At 45.8% G+C, this 26319-nt stretch overlaps 4 protein-coding genes, 1 long non-coding RNA gene and 1 pseudogene across 5 annotated transcripts; 5 read left to right on the top strand and 1 right to left on the bottom strand.

Moving 5' to 3' along the window:
• The first annotated feature begins 407 nt into the window (after positions 1 to 407).
• On the top strand, positions 408 to 2811 carry LOC112877042 (zinc finger CCCH domain-containing protein 25). The gene is made up of 5 exons (XM_025941240.1): positions 408 to 688; positions 805 to 914; positions 1036 to 1223; positions 1881 to 2039; positions 2393 to 2811. The coding sequence occupies exons 1-5, from the start codon at positions 516 to 518 to the stop codon at positions 2675 to 2677; spliced, it is 915 nt and encodes a 304-aa protein (XP_025797025.1). The 5' UTR covers positions 408 to 515; the 3' UTR covers positions 2678 to 2811.
• A 502-nt stretch (positions 2812 to 3313) lies between these two features.
• LOC112877041 (anthranilate synthase alpha subunit 1, chloroplastic) lies at positions 3314 to 8154 on the bottom strand. The gene is made up of 11 exons (XM_025941239.1): positions 7778 to 8154; positions 7501 to 7694; positions 7229 to 7418; positions 6562 to 6713; positions 5957 to 6072; positions 5611 to 5857; positions 5437 to 5493; positions 4821 to 4973; positions 4099 to 4179; positions 3739 to 3825; positions 3314 to 3637 (listed from the first exon to the last, which is right to left on the bottom strand). Exons 1-11 carry the CDS (start codon positions 7911 to 7913, stop codon positions 3314 to 3316), a joined length of 1737 nt encoding a protein of 578 aa, XP_025797024.1. The 5' UTR covers positions 7914 to 8154.
• A 1774-nt stretch (positions 8155 to 9928) lies between these two features.
• LOC112875600 lies at positions 9929 to 11786 on the top strand (annotated as a pseudogene).
• Positions 11787 to 11873: 87 nt separating this feature from the next.
• On the top strand, positions 11874 to 12433 carry LOC112876414. Its single transcript, XR_003225312.1, has 2 exons — positions 11874 to 11996; positions 12128 to 12433. It is a non-coding gene; the product is annotated as an uncharacterized LOC112876414 (long non-coding RNA).
• A 3180-nt stretch (positions 12434 to 15613) lies between these two features.
• On the top strand, positions 15614 to 17339 carry LOC112873841 (uncharacterized acetyltransferase At3g50280-like). Its single transcript, XM_025936921.1, has one exon. The coding sequence runs from the start codon at positions 15683 to 15685 to the stop codon at positions 17087 to 17089; it is 1407 nt and encodes a 468-aa protein (XP_025792706.1). The 5' UTR covers positions 15614 to 15682; the 3' UTR covers positions 17090 to 17339.
• Positions 17340 to 21088: 3749 nt separating this feature from the next.
• On the top strand, positions 21089 to 24198 carry LOC112874704 (non-specific phospholipase C1). The gene is made up of 3 exons (XM_025938183.1): positions 21089 to 22357; positions 23084 to 23260; positions 23476 to 24198. The coding sequence occupies exons 1-3, from the start codon at positions 21211 to 21213 to the stop codon at positions 23793 to 23795; spliced, it is 1644 nt and encodes a 547-aa protein (XP_025793968.1). The 5' UTR covers positions 21089 to 21210; the 3' UTR covers positions 23796 to 24198.
• Positions 24199 to 26319: the final 2121 nt, after the last annotated feature.

Raw genomic sequence — 26319 nt, 5'->3', positions numbered from 1 at the left:
ATTTCCTACTTCTCCTCCTCAGTGTAAGCTAAAAATAGATTCGCCAGGTGCTTCATGGATGAAGTTGCCGGAAAAATATCTCTTTAACATAGCTTCATGTGAAGTTTTTAAGCTTTCTAAGAAGCTGTGCCAAAGGAGCTTTATATTGTTTGAAAATCTCGAGATTAGGTGCGAAGCTAAGGGTATAATAATGATGTTTTGATTTACCTTTGGTGTCTAAAAAACAATAAGAATTTATGGTTCCCATCTGTGACTGTTTTTTAGGGGTTTTTTAAGGTTTGGACTTTGGAGGACCCGGCCGTTTCAATGAAAATGCACGGAAATAAGCTGTCGGTATTCGGCCGGGCCGGGCCGACAGCCCTAAGTTGGGCTAAACCCAAAAGAAGGTTGGGTCCTTCGATTCCAAACACCGGCCTCTCTCTTGTCTCTTCATCTCCCAATCCGTGTCCCTGCTATTCCTCGCGATTCTGCTCGAGTAGCCGGCGGCGGCGGCGGCGGCGCCGGAGTCGGCGACGATGAATCCCCTGACGCAGGTGAAGCGGACGCAGGTTATCAACCAGAAGGAGGCGCTCCTTGGCATCGGCGAGGACGCGTCGTGGCACGCCAAGTTCAAGGACTCCGCCTACGTCTTCGTCGGCGGCGTCCCCTTCGACCTCACCGAGGGCGACCTCCTCGCCATCTTCGCGCAGTGAGCCGCAGCGCCTCGCTTCCCCCACTTCAGGCCTTCCTCTCGCCCCCTCCCCTCCCCTTGGAATGGATGCCGGCAGGGAGATCTAACGGGTTTCCGGTCCGCCCCTTTCGCAGGTACGGTGAGGTGGTCGACGTGAACCTCGTGCGCGACAAGGGCACCGGAAAATCCAAGGGCTTCGCGTTCCTCGCGTACGAGGACCAGAGGAGCACGATTCTCGCTGTCGGTGAGCGTTCTCTTCGCCCCTCTTTCCCTCTCTCCTTTGTCGCTTCAGTGTTCCGTTTCAATTGATTGCCTGGTGAAGTCCTAATATTTGTTATTGCTTGCCTAATTGTCACATGGTGAAGACAATTTGAATGGAGCTAAAGTTGTTGGGAGGATCATAAGGGTTGACCATGTGAGTAAGTACAAGAAGAAGGAGGAGGAAGATGAGGAGGAGCGGCAGCAGAAGAGAGAGGCCCGTGGAGTTTGCTACGCCTTCCAGAAAGGCGAGTGCAATCGCGGAGCTTCCTGCAGATATTCGCATGATGAGCAGGTCAGTGCTGTGAATGCATTAACACAAATGTTATGTGATTAATTGCTGTGAATGTCAGTGAACAAACCAATACCAGTAGTATGTTTGAGGGGGAAAAACCTATATCAGCTGTCTGACAATTTGATAGCTAGAGGAGACCAGTATCCTGTCACCTCACAACCATTGTTTCATGAAGGTTTACCATGGTTGCTCGAAACAACATACGTTTGAAATGTGCTAGGCCTTTGCATTAACATGATGTAACCTGTTCTCTTGTTGAATCATCGAACGACCTAATCAGGGCGAAAACATATTTACATTTGTGAGGATTGCTTTGCTTTATTATGGGATTCTATGGGATATGCTTTAGTACTAAACACCCTTTATGTTTTAGAGAGGGGTACATTGGAGAGGAGCCACCATAGGAAATTTTAAGATATATTGGGTCCAAATACTCCCTGTCCAGATTCCAGACAGACCCTGAAAGATTGTTGCCTGCTTACTTTTTGTAGCATGTCTTCTTATGGGTTTTGCAAAAATTCATGTTGCTACTTTCTGTTTATATTGATGCCAATCACTGTTGTAGCAACAAGTTATCTTGGTTTATTGTTATTGGCTGTAAATTCTTTCCCTTTATGCGTGGTGACATGTTCTGATGTTCGTGGATTGTATTTTCAGAGAAATGCAAACACCGGTTGGGGTTCTAAAGAGGATAGCGGTGCACGATGGGAGCATGACAAACACCATGATATACCAAAGAGTCGTGGCATCTGCTATGCTTTCCAGAAAGGCGAGTGCAACCGTGGAGCATCCTGCAAATTTTCCCATGATGAGCAGGTAGGATTATTCACTATGAATGTAACAGTAGGTACCCCAATATTTGACTTGCAGTGGCACATGTTTGTACAAAACATTCTTTTCAGATCTCCATTAGTAGCTATAAAATGAGTATTATCAATTTTGCACAATGTTTGTTGCAAGTGTACTCATGTTTCCTTGTTTGAAGATGTGCTAGAAACTTTTAACAAGAAGTACCACTATTTGTATATGCATAAGGTTCTTTTAATGTGGAACTGATGCCAATACAATTGGCCTTGTAGCTTATAACTAACCCTTTTTTTCTGTAAATATAGACTTATAGAGTAATCATACTAGCATCCTATTCTGATGGTTGTGAAATATACTTTCAGAAAAATTCAAATACTGGTTGGAGTTCTAGGGATGGTGAATCATCCAGATCAGAGCGGTATGGAGGGCGAGATTCTAGGAGTAGGCATGATGATAGAAGACCAGAAGATCGGGACAGATACAGGCATGACAAGTCACCTGAAAGATCAAGAGGTGAGAGGCATAGGAACGATGACAGGTATTCTCAAGGAAGAGAAGAAAGATCAGAAAGACACAGATATGACGACATGGATCGCAAGCGGTCAAGGTACGATGAAAATAGTGAACGCCATGAAAGAAGAGGGTGACAGATACATGTTTGTACTCGACTTGTATAATGTAATCAGTTTAACTTTTTGATATGTGAACATAGATACCTTCAATTGATTACATCTAGTGGTGCTTTCTTTTGAAAATTCTTTTATATGCCTTAAATTGATTACATCTGCGTGTGTTAGTTCAATCGTTTGACAGCTGCATGTTTCTATTCCCAGTTTGGAACCGTTTACCAGTAGGATATCGGTGAAAGTGAAACACTATTTGACTGATTGTGCTTGTGCCTATTGTGCTGTTGGTGCTGTGCATGTATTAGCAGTGCAATTGTTTTCAAGATTTATAAAGAGAACAAAAGGCAGCCGACGTTGAATGCAGGTTTCAGTTCTTCAATTATATGCTCCTGTTGGATGCCTTTTTTGCTGTCCTATGTGTTTCCACGTTCTTGCCAAAATTTTTTTTTAAGAAAACGTTCTTGCCAAATATCGCAGTCTGCACTTCCTAGTTCGCTTTCGGCCACCAAATTTTAACATGATTAAAACTGGCTATGATGGCTGAAATTATCATCTACTTAACATTTATTACAACTTTATTACACAAGAGTTTCCATTCAGAACAGCATAAATCCTAGAGCTTCACAGCCAGGAAGCTAAGGTTTCTGCTACGATCAGCTACTCGTCTAGAAATGTAGATTCGGCAAGGTCAATGGCACGGGCAGCTCCAGCGGCCTTGTTCAGGCACTCCTGGTGCTCGTCGTCTGGTTTGCTGTCAGCCACTATCCCAGCTCCGGCTTGGAGATGAGCCACCCACTCCTGGCGCGGGTTTCCGTCAGTGTATGAGTACATGGTGTCGAACCGAGATCCGGTGGGGAAGACGATAGTGCGAAGAGCAAGAGCAATATCCATGTCACCACAGAACGAAATCCCTCCAAAGCCACCACTGTACGGCCCACGCATATTCACTTCCAGCTCATCGATCAGCTCCATTGCTCTCACCTGATTGGTTTCATAAGCAGACATAGGAAGTTGGACCCAGGGGAACAAGATGAGAAAATGAAAAAAGAAAAAAGACAATAAAGAAGACTTCAACTAGTTACCTTAGGAGCGCCACTAACTGTTCCAACAGGCAGTGCTGCACGAAGCGCGTCCCAACAGGTAAGATCATCACGTAGCTCCCCAGTTACCTACATAAGTTCAGACATAGGCCCATATCTTGTAAAGAATATTGATAATACAATTCAGCAAAGGATGTTAAGGTATAGTCATAAGAAAACCATATTTCATAATTCTTGTTTCATTGGACCTACACCTACCTACTTACCCTAGATACAATTATAGATAAGCAAAGAACGTGGAAAGCTTGTATTCTATGATAGAGACAGTAACTGTTATAACTAATTATACATCCACGAAGAATTGAGATTACTGAAGTTGTCTTATCATAAATGCAAACTTACTGTTGAGCTAATGTGCATGACATGTGAATATCGTTCAATATTCATAAGTTTCTCCACCTTTACTGAACCTGGTTTCGACACCTGTAAAGATGGTAAAATTCATTGCAGATCAGACTATATAGATTTGTATAGAGGACCTAAGGCATTTTGAAAAAAGTACACCAGGTTTTAAGCCTTAACCAATTAGTGGCCATTGAAAAAAGGCTTTAATAGCAATTAAGTGTTAGATGACAAAATTGCCTCCCTCTCCTTTTTGTGATATGGACATGTGCTGCTCAGATTTGTTTAGGCAATACAGCTGAAAAATTGAACACAGCAAGACGATACATTATTTGGTAAAAGAGAACTATGCTAAATCCTTGGTGTTTTGACATAAACTGAGAAAACAGTAGACAATTTTATTCCTAGTACACTTTCCAGACAAAGCATAGCCAAGAAATTTATGTTCTCAATGTGTAAAGAAATGGGGCTTCGTATGATCAACTAGGGGATGAAATCAAGGCCAGCCGGAAATGATAGATGCCAACTTATTTTATTTGAAGATTAAGATTATGGAGGAATTCCAATAAATGCGTTGATTTATCCATTCAAAATATTCTGAAATTAACAAACTAACCTCATTAATTAGCATATTCTGAAATGTGTGGAAATATAGTAAAGTAACAAAAGAAAAAATAGAATAAATTAACAAAAGAAAAATATAACAGAGTGGAAAGGCAAACCTTTCCGACATCATTTCGACCGAGATCTACTAACATAATATGTTCAGCACACTGCTTCTCATCACTCAGAAGCAGCTGTTCTAAAACTTTGTCTTCTGCTTTCGTTTTCCCTCTTCTTATAGTTCCAGCAAGTGGCCGATTGATGATTGTCCTCTAGAAAAAAAACAAAATTGATTGTAATATTCACATCATAGTAATAGTTCTTTTTGAGAATAATTGAGGCAGTACAACAAACAGAGAGGTTAGTTCACACTTCACAAATTGTAGCTAATTCCTATATTACACTTCATGGTTTCACCTTGAATAACATCTACAAGCATATGAAAACAACCTGGATAAATTTTCTCCGTAACACAAAAGGCCAATTGCCCAACTCCAAACCTCATTGGTTCTAATCACATTTGCTAAATACTCAACTTTGGCAGTTTCAGATTCCAGTTCTGACACATCATATCGCAACTATAGTTCCATGTACCTTTCTATTTGAAAGATCACAAACTATGTCACTGTTACACATGGGCATCGCAGCCGAACCAGCCTCATTACACATTTGGAACAATTTATAACAAGTTTAGGGGGTAAAAGCATAACTTGTAGATAAGTTGTTTTAGTGTACCTTTTGCACCCGAGTGAGAATTTCAGGACTTGATGCCACAAGAATACAACCTCGTGCCTGAGGGATGTCATTAGAGATAGGATGTCATAGGAGATAAATCATATGCATATCAATCAGGATATCACAAAACCAACCATAAAAATACATTCAGAATGTTATAGTTATTCAAGTCACCTGTAGATAGGCCATATATGGACTAGGATTTACAATGCGCAATGCACGGTAGATCTCAAAGGGGTCGGCGAATGTCCGTCTCTCAAAACGCTGGCTTAGGACTACTTGAAAAATATCACCAGCCAGAATATGTTCTTTCGCTTGAACAACAGCATGCTTATATTCTTCACATGACATTGACGATTTTTGTAATGCTGAGCCAAAGTGCCCAACATTAAGTTTAATAGAACCGGAAGAAAGTGTTGGGCTACATAAATGATTAATCAACCAGTAAAACAAGAAGCAGTGAAAGAAAATAGTACTTATGTAATGGAAAACAGAGAATCGTCCAAGCCTCATAACTCACATATTAAGACAATGTAATCTTGATAACAGAGCTTCTAGTTGATTTGTTCCATCTTCATATGCTTCATCAACAGAATGATAGCAGTCCACCCTCACCCAATGTATAACATGTGTTTTCTACATCGAACAAAAATCAAAATTCAAGGCCAATGCTTGTAAGGAACAAGATCCACACTCTCACTGTTTGCCAGAGAGGTGGTGATTGAAGGTTCCAAGGAAAAGAAAATTGCAAAACAGTTGCAAATATTATACTGTTTATTAAATATTGTTCACTCCTACCTACTTAATACTATTGTCGGTACCAAAAATTAATCACCATCTGTTGGTTGTAGCTAATTTAGAAGGGTGCAGTAAATATCTGATGGCATAACCACTAATCATGCTCGTTGCTATTCCATGGAAAATACAGTGTTATGATAACATATCAAGTAATTTTTAGTGATCATAGAGAGAAAGTAATTCACGTGCTCTCATACTAATTTGAGTAGCTTCATAGGGAAGAAAGCAACATATATATAATTCGAGTATGTTAAGCATATAAATTCCATGACACAGCATTACGTAACTAACCGAAACACATAAACGGATGGCAGATCATGTACATACCTTCTCAACATGGTCAAACACAATGACATCATTGTAGAGGCCTAAATGAATGTCAGGAAGGTTCCTATCATCATGTGGTGCCTTACTAAATGGAAGCTTCTTTGTTTCAACATAACGCACTGTATCATACGAGAAGAATCCAACCCATCCTCCTACAGAAGAACTCACAAATATCATAAAAATGTTGTGACCATAATTGGTTCATAATAAAGAACTACCCCCATGCCTTCCCTACAGAGCAAAAGATGCATTCACAAGAGCATTCTGGCTTGTGAAGAGAAGTAATATCACCGTACAGTGTAGAGTCTGGCACCAAACAATATCTCATCTTTGCTAATCTTCCAAAGGAAAAAAACAGGTCAAGGGGGACCCAATGTAGCCCATCAGTGTGCCACAAACTCAAGGACCACATTTCGAGAGCCTAGAGTTCATGGCAAGTACCAACCACATGGAAAAGTATAGAAGGCACTAGTATAGAATGTATACACCCTTACCATGAGTAGAAATGGCAAAGTTTTGCCCCAAGCATGCAAAATCTAGAGGCAACAAAGGATATTCTAATCTTGAACTGAGGCCATAAATCTATGACAAATGACATTGTGACAACTAGGATACCAAAATCACAGCATTCTCGTTGCAAATCCAGAGTAATAAGAAAAAAATTTACCAGAAAATGCATCAGGTAGGCCGTCGGTTATATGTGGGTTCCACTGCTCCATAATACTCCTGGGGATATTCATCGGATCAGGCACGAAGTGCTCCCTCCTCGACTTCATCTCATGATCCATCACCGTCACGTGGTTGGCCTTGGCCACGATCTCCATGGCGGGCTGCGCCCCTACGACACTGTACCTCCCCTGCGAGTGGCATGTTCGATGAAATTCCCCAGAGGGAACAGCTTCGATGGCATGGGAAGCAGGAGTGGTGAATCTTCCTTACCACATTGGTGCCCTCGGAGCCCTGCTCGACGGACTCGAAGAGGAAGCTGGGCGCCTCGCGGTCGTCCTCCTTGACGAGGCACCGGTACGCGAGCACCGGCGTCAGGTGGTCGGAGAAGATGCACCGCTTCAACGGCAGCAGGTTGCATCCCTCCTTCGCCGAAGACTTGAACTTTGCCTCCTCCTCCCTCACCGCTGCGCCGGCCGAGATCACATCACACGCGTAAATCAAAGCGAGATCGCGAGCCCCAGAAAGCACAAACCCCCGGAGAACTCACCGACGGCGTCAAGTTGGTGGAACGTGGCTGTGGCGCGGCATGTGAGGACTCCGGCTCCGCGCCGGCGGCGGTGGAGGCTCAAGGGCGCCGACGACGACGGCGCGAGGCGCAGTGAGAGCGCGAGGCTGGCGGCCATGGGAGAGAGGATAAGGGAACTGGAGAATCGGAGGGGAGGGCACTTTGAGAAGATGATGGATCGAACTAAAGCGCATTTAAATGGCGGGGCGCGTGGGCGGCGAGGCCGCAATGCGGAGCGCGCGGGCACGGCGAGCGGGACACGTCACAGCAGAGGGGCGTTCCCTCAATCGGTGGTGGGCGGCGGGGTGCGTGCGCGACCGCGTGCTTCGGAAAAGAATGGATTAGGATCCCGCGAGTTTACAGGGGTTTGGCATATTTGGTGGTAATACAGTGGTGCGGATGGATGGATCTCCACGGTTTTCTCCATGGTGGTGGTCGAAGATAACGGATATGCTACGTATTTACCCAGTATGTATTAAATATTTGTTAGAACCTTTAAATATTTTGACATTTTATATTTTTTCTCTTTTCATCTATAAACCGGAGATACTATATTATAGTTTTTTATTTTCTTTCAAGCATAACATTAGACGTCTGATCTTTTGATCGAAAATTATAAATGGTTTGGCTATTAAATGCAAAAGGTTCTGGGAGAGGTTGGTTGGAGTAATAGTGATGGTGGAGTGGCGGACACACGGATGGAGTGCCACCAGCCGCGAGAAGGAAGAAGGACAATAGTTGGACGATGCTCGGAGCAAGGAGTATGATAGCAATGGTATTAGCAAAGCAGATTGGAAGAGACAGCATGCGGCACTGGTGACCATTGTGCAGATTGCAGAGAGCTCTGCTAAGGTGATGATGCTGAAGTTTTTCCAGGATCCTCATCCTCGGGTGAGGTGGGCAACAATTAAAGCAGTAGGGTAACTTTCAACGGATCTGGGATCTCAGTTACAAAATCACTTGCACCATGTCGTGCTACCTGCACTAGCTTCAATGGATGATGTTCCGAACCCACGCGTACAGGCAAGTGAATTGTTGTATCTTTTTTAATTTCATCTGCCTATGCAATTGTTCCTTTTAATATCCTTTTTTCTTTTGCGTTGTCTGAAAGAAGTAAGTATCCTATACTCCACGGGCTCAATGCCTATGGTTCACTACTTGATCTATTAGTTTATAAATAGTGCTGCTTTAGTGTGCTTGATATATTACCCACAGAAGTGTAATTGGCCAAGTTCAGTACAGTGTGTGAGTGATTTTATCAGATGCATGGAGATGTGTGAGTCAGGAGACACTCTGAGCATGCCTCATTGTTCTTGGAGGTGACACTTGGTTCCACTCTGAGTGCGAATCTGTTACATTCAGAGCACCAGAAGCTCACATGTCTAAGATTCGATGGAGACTCTATGTATTTATGGATGGTGAACCGCTGAATTGATCCTTTTTACTCGACATTTGAATATAGTATTTTTGGCTTTACTTTATGTTTAGTTTTTCTTCAGCACCGGTGCAAGGAATATAATCACATTTAGGAATTAACTAGCCTTTTGTGGCATGTAGCTGTTTGTACTTTGTTTGCACAGATGCAAAGTTCAAAACTCCATCTGTATCACTATATGTTATTTGCAGTGACAAATTGCATCCTTTGTCACTTGCATATTAATCCTGTGATGCACATCTCTAATTTTGTGACAAAAAAGTTATAAAGCTGATTGTTTTTTCCAGATTTTAGGACAGTTAGGTATTTACCTTTTATGGTTATTTCGATTATGGCTTAAGCAAGACACTATTTGAGTGCAGCGCACACTCACCGCCATCATTAGGTCCATCCACTATTTTTTTTTGAGAAATTCGGGGGGGGGAGCATCCCCACCTTTTCATTTCCTTTCATAGCACATACATGAGCAGGTTGTTACATGTCAGCTACAGGTAGGACAGCAGGGGAGGGGGGAGAGAAAACAACAGCCCATGCAAGGGCAACATCACGGTCCGCAGGGGGCAATCTACATGCCCAGAGTTCGGCATCTTCGCGACATCCCGCGAAGAGCCGATCATAGCAGGGGGGAGAGAACGGAATACAACATCATGCCTGTGTTTCCATAGACGCCAACAGCACAGGAGCAAAAAAGCGTTGAAATGGGCAGGGGGGAGGTGCACCGGCGGCCGGACTTGCCACAAAGTTGCCACGTCATCTTCATCCAGCTCAACACCAATACGGGCCCAAAAACCCACGGAGAAGGAGCACCCTGCAATGAGATGGGCAGAACTTTCCACCCCCGAGTTACAAATTGCACAAGTGTCACTGTCCAGGCAGTGCTTCTTCAACAAATTCTCTTTCGTTACCGCATCCATCCACTATTTGGCCTCATGCTCTGTTTTTCTTTAATATTTGGACTGCTTTTATCTACTGTTTAGGCACCGGATTTTATCATACTCCTATTTTTGTTCTTTTCACTAACACAGTAACATGCTTTTGGTTCCTCAGGATACTTCTGGGCAAGTTACCTGATGGAAATTGTAAGATGTCTAGGGACGCGATTCTTGCAGCAGAGCTTTCATCTGCGTACTCTCGTTTCAGTTGGAAAGGCCTCTCTCCACGAGATCTCCTTTGTTCATTCTATCGCAATCAGAAGTTGTCAGAGCCCCAATTTGCTGTCGGTAGGGTATATCTTAACATCAGCTGTGAGCTCTGAAGAAAGAGGAGCACTAGCAAAGAGTGTAGAAAATCAGTACACCAATGATGTTAGAATCGACAAGGAAAATCCAGATATTTTCAAATGTGAAGTGAAAATATGTTCACGGAAGCAGGAGATTTTACTAGAGTATGCTGCAGCTCACACTTGGAGTAAGGAATCTGATGTTATTCAGAATTCTGCATTGGAGGTCTTGATTTGGTTCAACAATTATTTCAAGCAACTAAACACAAAAATGGACAAGTATATCTTTCCAAGTGCACTGACGATTTCAAGATGCATCCAAATACTTTTCTGCAAGAATTTGCAATGTGCTTATCTGTTTACAGTGATACTAGATGCAATGATTCAGGAATGTGTAGTTCAACTGGACATTTTACAGTGGATACACCAAAGAAGCAGCTTGAAAGCACGGCAACTTTAACACACATTGAGGGCCTAGATTTTGGTGTTTTCCCATCCCATGCATCATTGACTTCCATAAGTTATACGGCTTCCCTTGTGATGAAGGATAAAACAAAAATATATTTGTTTGAGATAGGGACTTGTGCTGTTAGCACTGTTCGCCTACATGGCCGTTTAGCCCGTGTACACACCGTATACACGCTACACAATGACTAGCCGTGTCCGTTTAATCAGCCGCCTACCCTGTTTAGTGACCATTTAATCCGTTTAAATGGCCGTTTAGTCTGAATAAATAGCTAATCGGTAGGTAAACGACTGTTTAGCGTTTACCGTTTAGGCTAATATTGGCTGTTAGTAATCAGCTTGAATCATGTGTAACTCAGCTATCAGTAAATCAAGCTGCATGTTTTATCGCTGAACTGCCTCCTAGGGTTGGGATGCTGGCTGCAGCTTCTGAATTCTCACATGAACTTTCCAATGTATCTAGAGGTGAGCCACCTAATTTTATAATTTTATTTAAGCAACCTTTTTGAATCAGGCTGCAGCGCATGTATATATTTTTAAACATCTTTGCAGAGAGCTGCTCTGTGGATTTCTCTGTAAAGGTTTTGCAGGTAACTGAACCATTAGAAGATAGAATGGAAAAAGCCTTGTTCAGCCCTCCATTATCGAAACAAAGAGTTGAATTTGTTGTCCAGCATATCAATGAGCTGCACGCTACCACACTTGTAAATCCCCCCTCATCCTCTTGTCCCTTATTTATGAAAATTATTAGGTTTCTCATTGTGAAGGTGCATTTCCAGGTTGATTTTGGTTGTGGATCTGGCAGCCTTCTTGATTCATTGTCTGAGCATCCAACCACTCACGTGCAGCGAAGGTATATAGCATATCATTGACTTAGTAGATGTTCATCTTTCATCCTTTTGTCCTCTCCAAATGCATTAAAATTTAACTTGTTTCGCCTCTCCCGGAATTGCAGTCTTCATCAGAAGCTGAGCAAGCAATCGTTGGTGCAGACAACTGTTCCAACTGCTGTGCTCTATGATGGATCCATAATAGACTTTGATTCTCGCTTATATGGGTTTGATATTGGCACTTGTCTTGAGGTAATGGACCTTTCCTCTTTGACTACTGTACTGTATTTTTATTTGATTTTAGTGAATAAGTGTTGGTTCTAAACACAAAGCTTTGCAATTACTTTGCTTTCGCACAATGACGAGGCGATACCAATTCTCAGAGAGGTGACAACCACCAACAAAAATCACGTGGCTTTGGCTCTGTTGAGTTCAGTTGCGTCGGTGATGAACTGAACAATGATAGGCAGCAAGGCTTCTTCAAACCCAGTCCCAGTTGCCGAGTCCATGAGGGTAGAAGAATTTGAGCTTGTCTCATCGGATGATTCTGACTGGACTCTCTTCTACAAGAATGACTTGTACGAGTCATGAGATGTCTGAACACTGAACTGCAGTGGGGTTTCTCTGTTCAGATGTTGTATACCAATTGTACTACTATAAGCATAGCAAACACAGGTGTTTGTGCTTGCCTCAACCTTATACCTTTCTCGGCATTTGAAGTTTTCTTTTACATTCTTTGGCAGTACATGTAGATCATGTTGGTAGATAGATTTGTTTCTGCAATAAGCATTTGTGGTCCTTTTAATCCACTGGTCATAATTCAGAGAGCATCACGCATAGCAGAGCTGTTTAAACATCCATAAAATCGTTCCTCCTAGCGGCGCATAAACGGCGCGCCCCAGACACTAGTTTAAATGGTGTGGCGTGGCGGAGCGCGTGGGCGCTGAGGCCTCAATGCGGAGCGCACGGGCGTGGCGAGCGGGACACGTCACAGCAGCAAGGGGCGTTCCGTCGATCGGATGGTGGGCAGTGGGGTGATGCAGGCGCGCGCACGTGACCGCGTGCTCCGGAAAATAATGGATTATGCTCCCCGTGAGTTTTGATGGTTTGGCTGTTAGATGCAAAAGGCTCCGGAAAAAGCAGGCCGGAGCAATGGTGATGATGGAGTGGTGGATGCAGGGATGGAGCGCCACCGGACGCGGAAGGAATAAGGACAATAGTAGCGTGATGCTTGAGGCAAGAAGTGTGATAGCAATGATATTGACAAAGCCAATTTAGCATAACAGGCTCACGATGAGACGATGAGGAATTGAAGCAGTTGAGGAAAGGTAGGATCGAGGCAGGAAGTTTCTAGCTTCATGTAGCTTTGAATTTTTCGGTGGAAGAACGAGGATATCTCTTGTCTGGAGGAGGAAGAAAAAGAAGAGATCGTTGGATGTCTACTACATTGGTCAATCAGAAGCAATATACCAGCACCCCTCCCATTTTGTTCCCGCTCAAGTTGTATCCGTTTCTTCTTCTCTATCATCACATGGGACCTTGCTCCCCGATCCCTCCCACATCCGCCATCCGGTAGCTTCCTCTCACTGACCAATATATTTTTGAGGTTCATATTGCTTGCAATGTCCACAACTGTCGTCTACTTACAGAACCAACCGCTTCTTGTCCAACAAGTTCACGACATGGACTAAACGACTTAAATTTTACTTCTCTGATGGCAAACAAACACAAAAAAGAAAATAAATGTTTTCTTCTTTAGAGGGCATATTAGGATTCTGATTTTCAATTATATTGATTAGTTTAATACATGTAATAGATTATTTGTTTGGCATATCTAGCATCCGATATATGTAATCATGTATGTTAGCACGACCGTTTAGTGGAAAATTTGAAGTGGCAATAAATAATTGTGCAGACTATTATTCAGTTCTTTGTTTAAGTGGTCGTGAGCATTCGTAGTAAGTGAAAATAGAAAGAGAGATACTATAACTAGAATAAAATTTCCTATAAGTAGCACTAAGAGATAAGTGGCTCAAAGAGTAGTTATCGGGCTAGCTATAAACATATGGAGATTAGCACGAATAAATCCCACCACACATATTGTTAATAAATACTTCCACCATTTACCCTGAAATGCGTACAATTGGAACTACACAAATTGAGTGTTGTAGGACACATAAGTTGCGGAATTTGTTACCTGGTATGTTTGCTGGAGATTCAAAAAAAAAGTTAGTCATCTTTACCAGGAATAAAGTCTTTTCCCCGAATATTTGCCTGAGCAAGCTTTTGGACGAAGAAGGTAGAGTATAAAGAGACATGCAGAACTTTATAAAAAAAATAAAAGAAAAGAAGTCATTTAGAAATTTTTGTTTAATTCCGATCCATTATTTAAAAAACCTTTACTATGGAATGTAATATTTCTAGTTGTACATTAATGGTCTTACATGCAACCTTCCATCAATTCTATTGCTGAAATCCAGTAATGAATGAATATCGATCCTATAGTATTTAGATCTTTGTCAGCCAGCTTATTTGGCACAAAAACTTGGGCCGTTGAAGACACGATTATTTCGTGCGCGACCAGATCATCTAGGCAGTAAGGACGCGCGGAAGTCGAAAGCTTCCGATAAAATCTAACTGACAAAGACTGTACACCAACCGCATGAAAAAAAGGCATGGAGATGACAGAGTCGCAAAGCTTTAGGCTGTGTTTGGTTCAGCTTTCTGAACCTGCTTCTGCTTTGTGAAAGCAGAAGCTGAACCAAAGGGGTTCAACTTTTCTGCAGCTGCTTTGAAAAAGCTGCTTTTCTGTAGTACAAATTTGAAAGCAGGTTGTACCCTGCTTTTGCAGCTTTTCCGAATTTGTGAAAACTAAACATCTACTATTGGTCATATATATATCCTTTCAATTCTTTTTTATATATAAGAAAATAAAGATTTTCATATATAGAAAAATAAAAATAAAAAAGAATAAAAAAGTTAACTCCAAATATTTTTATATATATATAAAAATAAAGATTTAAAGGAAAGAATTTGGTCATAAAAAAAATATTGTATACTGTCGATTTGCATAAAGACAATATATAATTTTTTCACAGTCAACAACTCACAGCAGTTTGAACCAAACGACTTTCAGCTTTTTCACAGCAAGCATCTCACAGCAGCTTTTTCACAGCAGACATCTGACAGCAGATTTTTCACAGCTCACAGCTGAACCAAACGCACCCTTAAGGTCTAAAAGAACGTACGTTTAGGAATAAAGATAAAAGCGGAATAAATATAAAAGCTCATAAACGACACAATTTCTAAACAATGGTTTTACCATGCTCTCTAGTATGGCTTGTTTTTCTTGTCTTGTGTTTTACGTTATTTTGTATTTTTTACATAGTGAGGTGTACATATAGCTAGCTAACAAATAAGTATAACTAATTTTGTATCATTCAAATCCACTTTATATTAGCTGATCTCATCTCGATGTTGTCCTCAACCATCGTGATACGTGGAACCCCTACCACCTCACTTATTAGCCACCCATGGTCCAACCAGATGATAAAAAATCTTCGAAAAAGAGAAAAAAGTAAAAATACTAGTAGTAGGGCGGATACACTTATTGTCCGGTGTATGTCCAAATTATTCCATTATAAAATTATGGTAGTCGGATAGGGCACGTGTATGTATGCAGTAGATTCTCATATCCAAATGAAAATCTCTCTCATTTGCACTCGTAGCAAAAATATGTGCTGCCACGTTTTACGTGTGCCGCAGATGAACGCATTGAGCGAGCTGTCTACGATTCCGTTTTGGGCGTATCAAGCCGGCTGCCGGCAATAAAAGGGCAGGAAAGCTCATGCGCTATTCGCATGCTCTACCGCATAGCAAAGAGCTCAGTGCAACACGCCTACTCCACTTACTACTAGACGTTACTGAGATCTCGCGCCATGCCAGGCTCCACGGACACCGGGCGCGTCCAGGTGATCGGCCGCCGCGTCATCCGCGCCGAGCAGCCGCCGCCACCCTCGTCGTCACCGGTGCCGGAGACCATCCACCTGACGCCGTGGGATCTCCGGTTGATCACCATCGACTACATCCAGAAGGGCGTCCTCCTGCCCAAGCCAAAGCACGAGCACTGGCACGCCGTCGTCGACCGCCTCGCGTCCGCGTTCGCCCGCGCCCTGGGCCGCTTCCACCCGTTCGCAGGTCAGCTCGTGGTCCACGAGCGCGCCGGCGACGGGACCATTACCGTGTCGCTGCGTTGCACCGGCGAGGGGGCCGAGTTCGTCCATGCCGCGGCACCAGGTGTCACGGCGGCCGACATCACCGGGGAGCTCTACATTCCTCGCGAGCTGGTGGCGTCCCTGTTCCCGCTCAACGGGCTGGTCAGCGCCGACGCCGCCTCGGTGGACGGCGAGCCCAGGCGGGCGCCGCTGCTGGCCGTGCAGGTCAACGAGCTCGAGGACGCCGTTTTCGTCGCCGCGTCGCTCAACCACGCCGTCGGCGACGGCACCACGTTCTGGCATTTTGTCAACACCTGGTCGGACTTGAGCCGGAGCGATGGCGCTACATGCGAACGGCCGCCGCCGGTGCTAGAGCGGTGGTTCCTCGACACCTGCCCCGTGCCCGTCCCCCTCAAGTTTGCCAAGCTCGAGGACGCCATCCGGCGACACGAGAATCAGCAGCTACCGTTGCAGGAATGTTTCTTCCATTTCTCCTCGGAGAGCGTGAAGAAGCTGAAGGCCCGGGCGAACGCGGAGGTGCACTCCATGACCGGCGCGGCCACCATCTCCTCACTGCAGGCTGTGCTCGGGCACCTGTGGCGGTCGGTGTGCCGAGCCAGGCGCCTGGACCCTTCGCAGAAGACCACGTACGTGCTGCTCATCGGCTGCCGGGGGAGGGTGAAGGGCATCCCGCCGGCCGGCTACGTGGGCAACGCCGTGGTGCCCTGCAAGGTGCAGTCGACCGCCGGCGAGGTCGTGGAGAAAGGGCTCGGCTGGACGGCGTGGCAGCTGAACCGCGCGGTGGCGTCGTTCGACGAGGCGGCCCTGGTGAGGGAGTCGCTGGAGCGGTGGGTGCGGGAGCCGAGGCTCGCGTACAACACGGACCTGCTGGGCGCGGCGGACGTGGGCACGGGCAGCTCGCCGCGGTTCGACGTGTACGGCAACGACTTCGGGTGGGGGAGGCCGGCCGCCGTGCGGTGCGGCCCCGGGAACAAGCTAGACGGCAAGACCACGGTCTTCGAGGGCCGCGGCGGCGGCGGCGCCGTGGCGCTGGAGGTGTGCCTCGCCCCCGACGCGCTCGCGAGGCTCGTCGCCGACGACGAGTTCATGCGCGCCGTGACCGCGCCGTGACCATGACCTGGTTGCGACGTTGTCTGCTTCCGTTTAATCCACATCACCACGTGTGCGGGCGCGTGCCAATAAAACTATGACTCGCTGTCGCAGTGTCACATCCCGACATGATTGTTCCGTTATCGATGTCGTGTGTACACATTTATCAGCGAGACCGCGACGTCGTGCTTGTCAAATTGTAACAATAATGCGCCTGCCAGAGTGATCCATGGCAGGTGTCCGGTCATGAACGCATCAGTCGTCGTTTCTTCTCCGCGTCTCCTCAGTCCCAGGCGCCTACGAGCATCGTCGAAGTTTTCAGACACCTCAACGAAATGAAACACGGCAGCTTTGTGTGGCACGCCGGCGAGCGGTGTCTCTGTCGCCGGAGACGGCCGGAGATGGGCGGGGCGCAAGGGAACGAAGCTTCTCTATGAGGTGGAGCGCATCTACGTGATGAAGAAGAATGATGGTTGTCGTTGTATGGAGATCAAACAGACTAGAAGCTCTTGATTGTAAGCAGGTGGTAACCCGAGAGATCTCGTTTCATTATTCTTGGGAACTGAATCTTGGGTTGGGCTGATGTCCTAGTATGTGGGCTGGGCCTCTTTCCAGGACAACTGAGGCTTGGGTTGGGCCAGGCAAGTTGCAGCGCAGCGGTAGCCGCATGAGGCCCTCTACAATGTGTGCAGAAAGTGATGTCTAAATACTCTCTCTCCATTTTAAAACACTGCAGCTCCAGCTCATACGCCGAAGTGATGCATGTGCTTGAAATTCTGAAGCGATGCAAGTTGAGGCTCCAGTGCCCGGTCAATAAAAAAAATATCTTAGCATGGCCGAGCCGGCCGGGTGTGTAGTACATACAGTGAGACAGTGCTACTCCACGAACCTTTCAGAAGAAGCGCTCTGCTAGCACGCAATGACGAAATCTAGAGGGGTCCTATTAGGAGCCACGCGGGTGACTGGGAGACGAGAAGTTGCAAAAGGCCTACGGCGACCCACGATGCACTCGTCCCCGCCGCATGCTCACCCACCGCCAGCCTTCGAACTCGGCCTTCTTCTTGCTCCCGCTACAGTCTACCGCCCACCACCCACCGAGGGTCCAGCCCCACCCAGCCAGGGAGCGCCACCTCACATTCGCCATCGACTGAACCGCTATCACCGTCGGGCCGCCGCCACCTCCAACCTCCCCCTTCTATACCCGTCGGCTATGGAAGCTGCCTCCAACCTCGAAAATTCAAAACCCTAAAACCGCCGCCTCAACCACCACCTTGGCCGACAATAACCTCGCTACCGGCCGCTCCCCCCCCCCCCACCTCCCACCCTAAACCCTAACCTGCCGGTGTCGCGAGGAGGAAGAAGCACATGTACCTGGGCCCATTTGCAGACCGATGGAATGAACAAAATACGATCAGTTAACATAATATAGTCATAGATCTTAGGTTGTAACTTGATCATGAGCGAATTTGTTGATGTTGCACCCACGAAGTATGGAAAGTGCCAAACATTGGGAACTACCCGGGGTGTCTGCTAGCTGGTTTATGTAATAATCTTTAGTGATTACCTTTCTAACCGGTCCTTTATGCTTCATGATTATTTCTTCCTTATCTTCATGTAATGCATGTATGCAGTATGACTTGGGAGCCAAAAAGATTGGGATCTTCTGCAACGCCATCACTCGTATCCGCACACGTGACTGGGAACATTTGCGATCTAGAGCAACCACAACTCGCCCCCTCAATGAACGTTGTGCCACGCAGAGCCGCAGGGGAGTGGGACCTTTTACGATCAAGCGCGTGGACTCATCAACTATCAACGTGATATGATCGACGAAGAATTATCATATTTCTTTGTTTTGTTTTGCTTTTTAAAAGAATGGCCATAATCGATTAAACAGGTGTCTGGTGTGTATAGTTTAGCAAATTTGTACGCACGGCTTCAGTTACGTACGACCATATATAGATTGCAACTTATCCTAAATTGGTTGAAGCAAAGTGAACTACAATTGGTGGTAGGAGTAAGAGTTTTAATTTTGGCTATGAACCATGTGCACAAATTTATATCAAATTTGGTCCCAACATATTAGCGAAATGAATGATATAAACCATATGCAGACACAGAGTTAGCAACCTAGTGCACGAACTCAAAAGGGAATGACAACAACTTGGCCACCATGCATTTTTTTTTAAAAAAAAACTTGGCCACCAAAGGGTCGCCGGGAAGCTCGTCGATGGCCAGGCCACGCGAGACCCAATCAAACGCTCCGGCTTATTTTCACAAATCATCTTCTGCGATGTGAAGGCATTTGACTAGTAATTAGCAAGCGATCATGAGAGCCCGGGACAAGTCTTTAGTTGACTACGCGATGGCCTGTCATTGGATTGGAGCTAGGAGTTCAGGATTAGAGAACATGAACACGGCCCTGTCATGGCGGACGCAAGCAATAAGAGGCCGGGTTAATTAGAAAAATGGGGCGTCAGAGGTTGGATCTGGTCTGGCATATCCTTAAGATGATTCTTAATCCATCCGGGCTGTGGCTCCAGTAATTCTTTTTTGCAGAGATATTTCCTGGTCATTTTCGATGCGATTACTCCAATCTTCGCCTCTCTGCCGTGCGTCGTTCAACTGCAGTGCAGACTCTCTGATGCTGAGAGAAACTGCATGGAAGCTTATCCAGTCAGAGACCGTAAAAAAGGAGGTGCCGTGCCTGCTTGATTCTGATAGTGACAAACATCACTAGCTAGACACTAGAAGTAATCTAAAGTTTGAAAAAGTCTGTTTTCGAACACATGCAACCATGCAAGTATCGTATTATTGGTCACGTACAGAAATGATCAAATGAACAGACAAGGACGTCGATCTGCCTGCACCGACTGCGCCGGCCTTATGATTGGCACCGATCGTCTGGATGATTGGTCGCATCTCAAATAATTTAATCAGGAAATATTGTTATACTGCATTTCCTTTTCCTTTTGTTTTTTTACTGAAAAATGAATGGCGAATCAAGCCCGTCACCGGTATTTTACTGAAAGTCTGAAACCATTTCATCATCAAAAGGGGAGCAGATCATGAACGGCAGCGTTTAATCTCCTAGAAATCGAACGACTGGCAGTTGTTGTTGCCGATTGTCCAACTAAACTATCTTCCCGTCAATAGGAGTACAAAATGTCCGGGAAATCACGGGGATTAGACTGCCATTTACTCGTAATTAGCTGAAGACGAACGGGAGACATCGACAAATAATTTCTTGAAAGGCAAGCGCGGAAGAAATTTCCCAACTTGCTTTAGCTTCAAATATACTTTCCGCATGTCCTGATCGTGAGAGGAGCGCAACAAAATGAAAACTAAACATAAAGAAATATTTGTTCATCGCGTAAGATGATAAAGAAACACACCCACTTGCTGCAGAATCAAATCCTCAAAGGTCAAAGTCCAGAAGAAGAATTTCTCGAGACAGTTTGATGATGCCAATTTGTCTTTATTAAATTTGCTCTTGGCAAAATTCAAACTACTTTTATTTCAAGAAAAATTCAAACTGCTGACATGATAGTAGTGCCCACGGTGTTGAGGGACACATGGAATGGAAGCGGAGCTGCAGGAGCGTGTGGTTCTTGTCGCATTAGCGTAGCACAAAGCAAAGCCACTCCGGAAAATCTCCTTGCTAACCAGATTCCTTCTTCCTAGTCGCACCCTATGCTTTCCCATTAGGTGAAAATTAAAGAGTTTTCAGGAAAACAAAGCAGCGAGCGTAGTGTGACGATGACTCGTGGGACCAGGTACGAGAGGGTCCCAGTACTCGGTGTCCCACGCTCTAACAACCACTGGTCCACGCTTCGCAGCAAGGAGCCATGCACCTTGCACGAACCGAGCCCCATATCCCAATGACGTGTGGCCCGAAGACACGGGGCCCACCTGTCGGCTTTCGGCTTCCTCCAACCACCTCCCCCAACCCCCACGGGGTAAAATCGGAAAGAATTAAAAAAGGAGCCGCGCCGGCGGCGAAATTCGCACGCTAAAGTAAAGGAACTGCTTAAATTGAAAAAAAAAAACAGAGCTCACCAATTCAACTGAACAGCAATCACACCTACCCTACCCTCCGCCGCCGCTGCCGCCGTCGCGGACGAAGACCTAGCTCCGTCGCGATGGCCGCCGCCGCCCGCGCGGGCCGCCGCGGCCGACCCGAGGCGCGCCTCCTCGTGGCGCTCCTCCTGCTCGCGCTGGTCGTCTCCGGCCACTGCCTGGACGCGCACCATCGCGGGCTGAAGCGCCGCCGCCGGAAGCACGAGATCCACTCCCCGATCAAGACGGTGGTGGTCGTCGTGATGGAGAATCGCAGCTTCGACCACATCCTCGGCTGGCTCCACCGCACCCGCCCCGACATCGACGGCCTCACCGGCCGCGAGTCCAACCACCTCAACGCCTCCGACCCCTCCTCCCCGGAGATCTTCGTCACCGACAAGGCCGGTTACGTCGACTCCGACCCCGGCCACGGCTTCGAGGACATCCGCGAGCAGATCTTCGGGTCCGCCGACACCTCCGCCGTGCCGCCCCCCATGTCAGGCTTCGCCCAGAACGCGCGCGGGATGGGCCTCGGCATGGCGCAGAACGTCATGAGCGGATTCAAGCCGGAGGCCATCCCCGTGTACGCCTCCCTCGCCGATGAGTTCGCCGTGTTCGATCGGTGGTTCGCCTCCGTGCCCACCTCCACGCAGCCCAACCGCCTGTTCGTCCACTCAGCGACCTCCCACGGCCTCACCTTCAACGCCCGGAAGGACCTCATCCACGGCTTCCCACAAAAGACCATCTTTGATAGCCTCGAGGAGAACGGCTTGTCCTTTGGTATCTACTACCAGAACATCCCGGCCACGCTCTTCTACCAGAGCCTCCGCCGGCTCAAGCACCTTGTCAAGTTCCACCAGTACAGCCTCAAATTCAAGCTGCACGCCAAGTGGGGGAAGCTGCCGAACTATGTGGTGATTGAGCAGAGGTACTTTGATTGCGAGATGTTTCCCGCAAACGATGACCATCCGTCGCATGATGTGGCAAGGGGCCAGAGGTTTGTCAAAGAGGTGTATGAGACACTGAGGGCAAGTCCTCAGTGGAACGAGACTGCCCTGATTATCACATACGATGAGCATGGTGGATTCTATGACCATGTTCCTACACCGGTTGTCGGAGTTCCCCAGCCTGATGGAATTGTGGGGCCTGATCCCTACTACTTCAAGTTTGAACGGCTTGGGGTGCGCGTGCCTAGCTTCCTCATCTCGCCGTGGATTGAGAAAGGAACTGGTGAGTACTTCTGGTGTTGAAATCACAATTTTCATGTTCGTAAGCAGGGGCTATCGAGAAACATAAGATAAAGTGAATTTTTAAAATTGATATATGGAGGTAGGGACTATTTATTAACTTTACCTTCGGGTAGGAATTTATTTGCTAAGGTCAGTTCGTGTATTATTTTGATTAGTACAGCACTGCAAATATGTTAGTATGATTGGATTCTTATTCTACAGTGTAAGGACAATTTCTGTTCATTTGGCTCAGAAACATTCAGCCAGTGAAGGAGTTTGTGGCATTTTTCCTGCTACTAACTGCTGTTGGTAATCAAATGAGCTTAGCATTTCAGCTTGTAGTATATAGACTCTGTATAGTCATTATATGTCAACTTGTGTTAATTGGCAAACACTACCCTATATACCTGGCAAGTGGCGATCCATGTGGATAGTTTGCAGATAGGCAGCATTCCATCCACAAACCGTTCTCATCAAAAGGTCGGAACTGCCCGCTATGTTATTCTGATGTCACCTCTCTGTCATGTTTGTCCTCAGATTTACTTTAACAAAACTAGGAAGTTGAACAATTAGCTGAGCTTTCTTACCTAGAAATTATGCTTATGTATTTTTAGAAGGGAATAATAAGCTGTATGTTTACAACCACAGAAATATATGCTTATGCTTATGCTCATGTTCTTTGCCATTTATCTTGCAGCAGTAATGACCTTACTTTCCATTTGTGCAGTAATCCATGAACCAAATGGTCCACAAGGAAGCTCACAATATGAGCATTCGTCCATTCCTGCAACAGTAAAGAAGCTATTTAATTTACACAGTAACTTCCTGACAAAGAGAGATGCATGGGCTGGGACCTTTGAGAACTACTTCAAAATCCGGAAGACGCCAAGAACTGACTGTCCAGGTATATTTTTGGTTGGTTGGTATATATGTATGTTATGCCAATGGCTTTAACAATTATGGCATTTTTTTGGGCACTATAACTGCTATCATCAATGATTTTTTTTCACAAAAAGGCTATGTAATTCTTGGAGTTGTCAACGTGTATATGTGCCAGCTGTACTGTTTGACCAATTCTACTAGGATCCTAACTGGGCATTCCTTTTTTTTTCCAAACAGAGAAACTCCCAGAGGTTACAAAATCATTGCGACCATTTGGCCCTAAGGAAGATTCATCTCTATCAGAGTTTCAAGTGGAGTTGATTCAACTTGCCTCACAGCTTAATGGTGATCATGTACTGAACACATACCCAGATATTGGCAGGACCATGACTGTCGGGGAAGCAAACCGCTACGCAGAGGATGCTGTTGCCAGATTTCTGGAAGCTGGTAGGATTGCTCTAAGAGCCGGTGCAAATGAATCTGCTTTGGTGACAATGAGGCCTGCTCTCACCAGCAGGGCCTCCTCAATGTCCTCTGGTTTATCATCAGAGCTCTAATAGATTGTTCGGCAATCCGTGCACAAACTTGGCATCATCATTCACTCCCACTCTACATCACATCAGAACTGTTTCGTAATGTGCTAAAACCTCTGTTGGTCTAGTGCATGATATCAGCATCATGTAATGGATAGCTTTTAGACATGGTTTTGTAAATAGACGTCGTGATATTGGACATCTCAGGCTTACCCGACTGCCGTGGTAGCACTGAGATGGAGCTCATCAGCTCGAAATATCATCAACCCATCTGATATATATGCAAGTCCCCTGCTGGATAATGTGTAGCGGGGATTTCTAAAACATTGTGGAATTGTACCTATTCAGTCTGTACTATACCTGCTTGTTAAGCAGTTGAACTGCACTTTGGTGTAATGTATGATATATTGATATGCTTCTTAAGTAAGATGTTGATTTCTGCTTTGGATGGATGATCTGTAAGCATCTTCTGAGTGTGTGTATGTTATTCAGAATAGAATTAGTAAAGTCGATGTCCAATGACGGCTCCCGGCCACAAGCCCCGAGCACAGCGCAGAGACGATGGCATTCATGCTTGGCTTGGGGATGGAACGCGCGGGGACCTGCTGGGGCATGCGGCAACAATGCGCCGCCACCCCCCGTCTTCGTGCCGGCACCACGTGCTCCTGTCGCGGCGGCGCTGCCGCCGCAGCATCTCCGGCGGCGGAGCTAGGGATGTGAGAGGCGGCGGCGCGCGAGGGGATCCGGAAGCGGCGGCTGGGCGCCTGAACCCGACGGAGGCTGGTGAGCGGGTCTCGGGCGTATCGCGGCGGGGGCTTAGCGGCGGTTTCCGGCGGTGAAGCGACCTCGCCGGGTGCCATGTCGCCGCCCCAGCGTATTCACGAAGAAGCCACTCATGTTTTCAAATAACCCCCCGATTTGGATCGCGATTAATAGGCGCGATCCGAATATTTACATATACCCCCTTATATTTTTCAAATAGAACCCTAAATCGCGATCCAAATATATTCACATAACCCCCTGGTCGCGATCCGGATATTTGCGAATTGGCCCCTGGTTTGGATGGGCTTCTGTTCCCGGCTTCCTCCTCATCCGGCGTCCGCTGCCGCCGTCTGCCCCACCTCCGTCCCTTCCGGATGTGCAAATCCCATCCAACCAAGGCCGTAGCACCTACTCCCGCAGCAAAGGATGAGGTGCGGCAGGGTTATCATCGATCTGGCTGACGAGACGATTCCCCTTTGATCCCTTCATTCGGAGGTACGGCGGCGTGGTCGACGTGAAGCTTCTGGGTGACGAGGGCAACGGAAAACTCAAGAGCTTCGAGTTCCTCAATTGATGGTCGGGGATCACAGTTCGTCGACTCTTGCAGTTGGTGGGTGAGGATTTGATTTCTTATCGCTTGCTGCTTGGTGTGTTCTATCTAACAAAGAGGGACGCAGGGGCTGGGACCTTCTGGAACAACTTAAAGATCCAGGAATTGATTGTCCAGGTACGCGGTTATGGTAGTCAGTAGATACATACGGAGTATGTTGTTCAATGGCCAGGAATCTCTATCCGAATTTCCAGTGGAGTTGATCCAACTTGCCTCTCAGCTCAGCGGTGATCATACCTGAACACCGAGCGAGACATTGGCAGGCGAATTGTTATGCAGATGATGCTGTTGCTGGGTCCATGGACGCTGGAAGCTCGATCTAAGATTGGTGCAGATGAATCTGCCTTGTTGAAGATGGGAACTGCTCTCCTTATTTGTGCTTTCAAGGATTTGACATGCGTGACATCTTAACTGCCTGCTTATACTCCAAATTTTCCGTACTTGTTATAAAGTTAGTGTGCCTGGCACCATTCACAAAAATGACGTTGTTTTTTCTTGCAAACTGAAGAGATTTGTTAATAATGGGCCATTTCGTTCAATTCTGTATATTGAGCCCAAGTTTCGTTCGCGGCTCGGCCTACCTACCAAGCTGAACACACGGGTGGGTTACAATCGTGGTCAGATACAAGACCCAACTAGGCCCATTAAACTTCTAAGGCGCTGTTCAGTTCCTCGTGACTAAACTTTAGTCATGCCACATTTAGATACCAATTAGAAATATTAAATATAGTTTAATTATAAAATCAGTTATATAAATAGAGGCTAACTCATAAGACGAATTCATTAAATCTAATTAGTCCATGATTTATGCAATTAGTTTTATAACATCTTCGTTGATAACACATGGAGAAAGTAGACTTAGTGATCCATCTTTCCTTGCATGATTGATTGTAAAAAAATACTCTCGCTCCTTGCCGCAGCTACCAGCTAGTAGCAACAAGAAGGATATGTAGCAGTTTTAGCAACAAATTAAATAAACAAGGCTAAAACGATTGTGCCTGTTGGTCTAATTAAGTTTGGAAGGACCTACATAGTGTTCTCCTTCTTAATAGAATTGGACCAAAATAAATAGATTGAACACAACTAAGACTCAAATAACTTTTATCAAGACGGTTGCATTCCCATAACAAAACCAACACTCAATATTACATAAACATTGTGTCCGCCATGAAGGAT

The sequence above is a fragment of the Panicum hallii genome, chromosome 9, assembly GCF_002211085.1.
Source record: "Panicum hallii strain FIL2 chromosome 9, PHallii_v3.1, whole genome shotgun sequence".
Classification (NCBI taxonomy): Eukaryota; Viridiplantae; Streptophyta; class Magnoliopsida; order Poales; family Poaceae; genus Panicum; species Panicum hallii.
This window is presented reverse-complemented; position numbering and strand designations above follow the sequence as displayed.

What these genes read in the sequence shown, in the direction of transcription:
- LOC112874704 (XM_025938183.1), top strand. Translation starts at nt 21,211, where the DNA reads ATGGCCGCCGCCGCCCGCGCGGGCCGCCGCGGCCGACCCGAGGCGCGC. An exon ending in GTGGATTGAGAAAGGAACTG is followed by an intron (nt 22,358 to 23,083) that starts GTGAGTACTTCT and finishes CCATTTGTGCAG; the next exon opens with TAATCCATGAACCAAATGGT. An exon ending in GCCAAGAACTGACTGTCCAG is followed by an intron (nt 23,261 to 23,475) that starts GTATATTTTTGG and finishes TTTTCCAAACAG; the next exon opens with AGAAACTCCCAGAGGTTACA.
- LOC112873841 (XM_025936921.1), top strand. Translation starts at nt 15,683, where the DNA reads ATGCCAGGCTCCACGGACACCGGGCGCGTCCAGGTGATCGGCCGCCGC.
- LOC112877041 (XM_025941239.1), bottom strand. Translation starts at nt 7,913, where the DNA reads ATGGCCGCCAGCCTCGCGCTCTCACTGCGCCTCGCGCCGTCGTCGTCG. An exon ending in CCTACCTGATGCATTTTCTG is followed by an intron (nt 6,714 to 7,228) that starts GTAAATTTTTTT and finishes GTTCTTCTGTAG; the next exon opens with GAGGATGGGTTGGATTCTTC. An exon ending in CAGTTAGTGGCGCTCCTAAG is followed by an intron (nt 3,638 to 3,738) that starts GTAACTAGTTGA and finishes GAAACCAATCAG; the next exon opens with GTGAGAGCAATGGAGCTGAT.
- LOC112877042 (XM_025941240.1), top strand. Translation starts at nt 516, where the DNA reads ATGAATCCCCTGACGCAGGTGAAGCGGACGCAGGTTATCAACCAGAAG. An exon ending in GAGCACGATTCTCGCTGTCG is followed by an intron (nt 915 to 1,035) that starts GTGAGCGTTCTC and finishes CACATGGTGAAG; the next exon opens with ACAATTTGAATGGAGCTAAA. An exon ending in AATTTTCCCATGATGAGCAG is followed by an intron (nt 2,040 to 2,392) that starts GTAGGATTATTC and finishes ATATACTTTCAG; the next exon opens with AAAAATTCAAATACTGGTTG.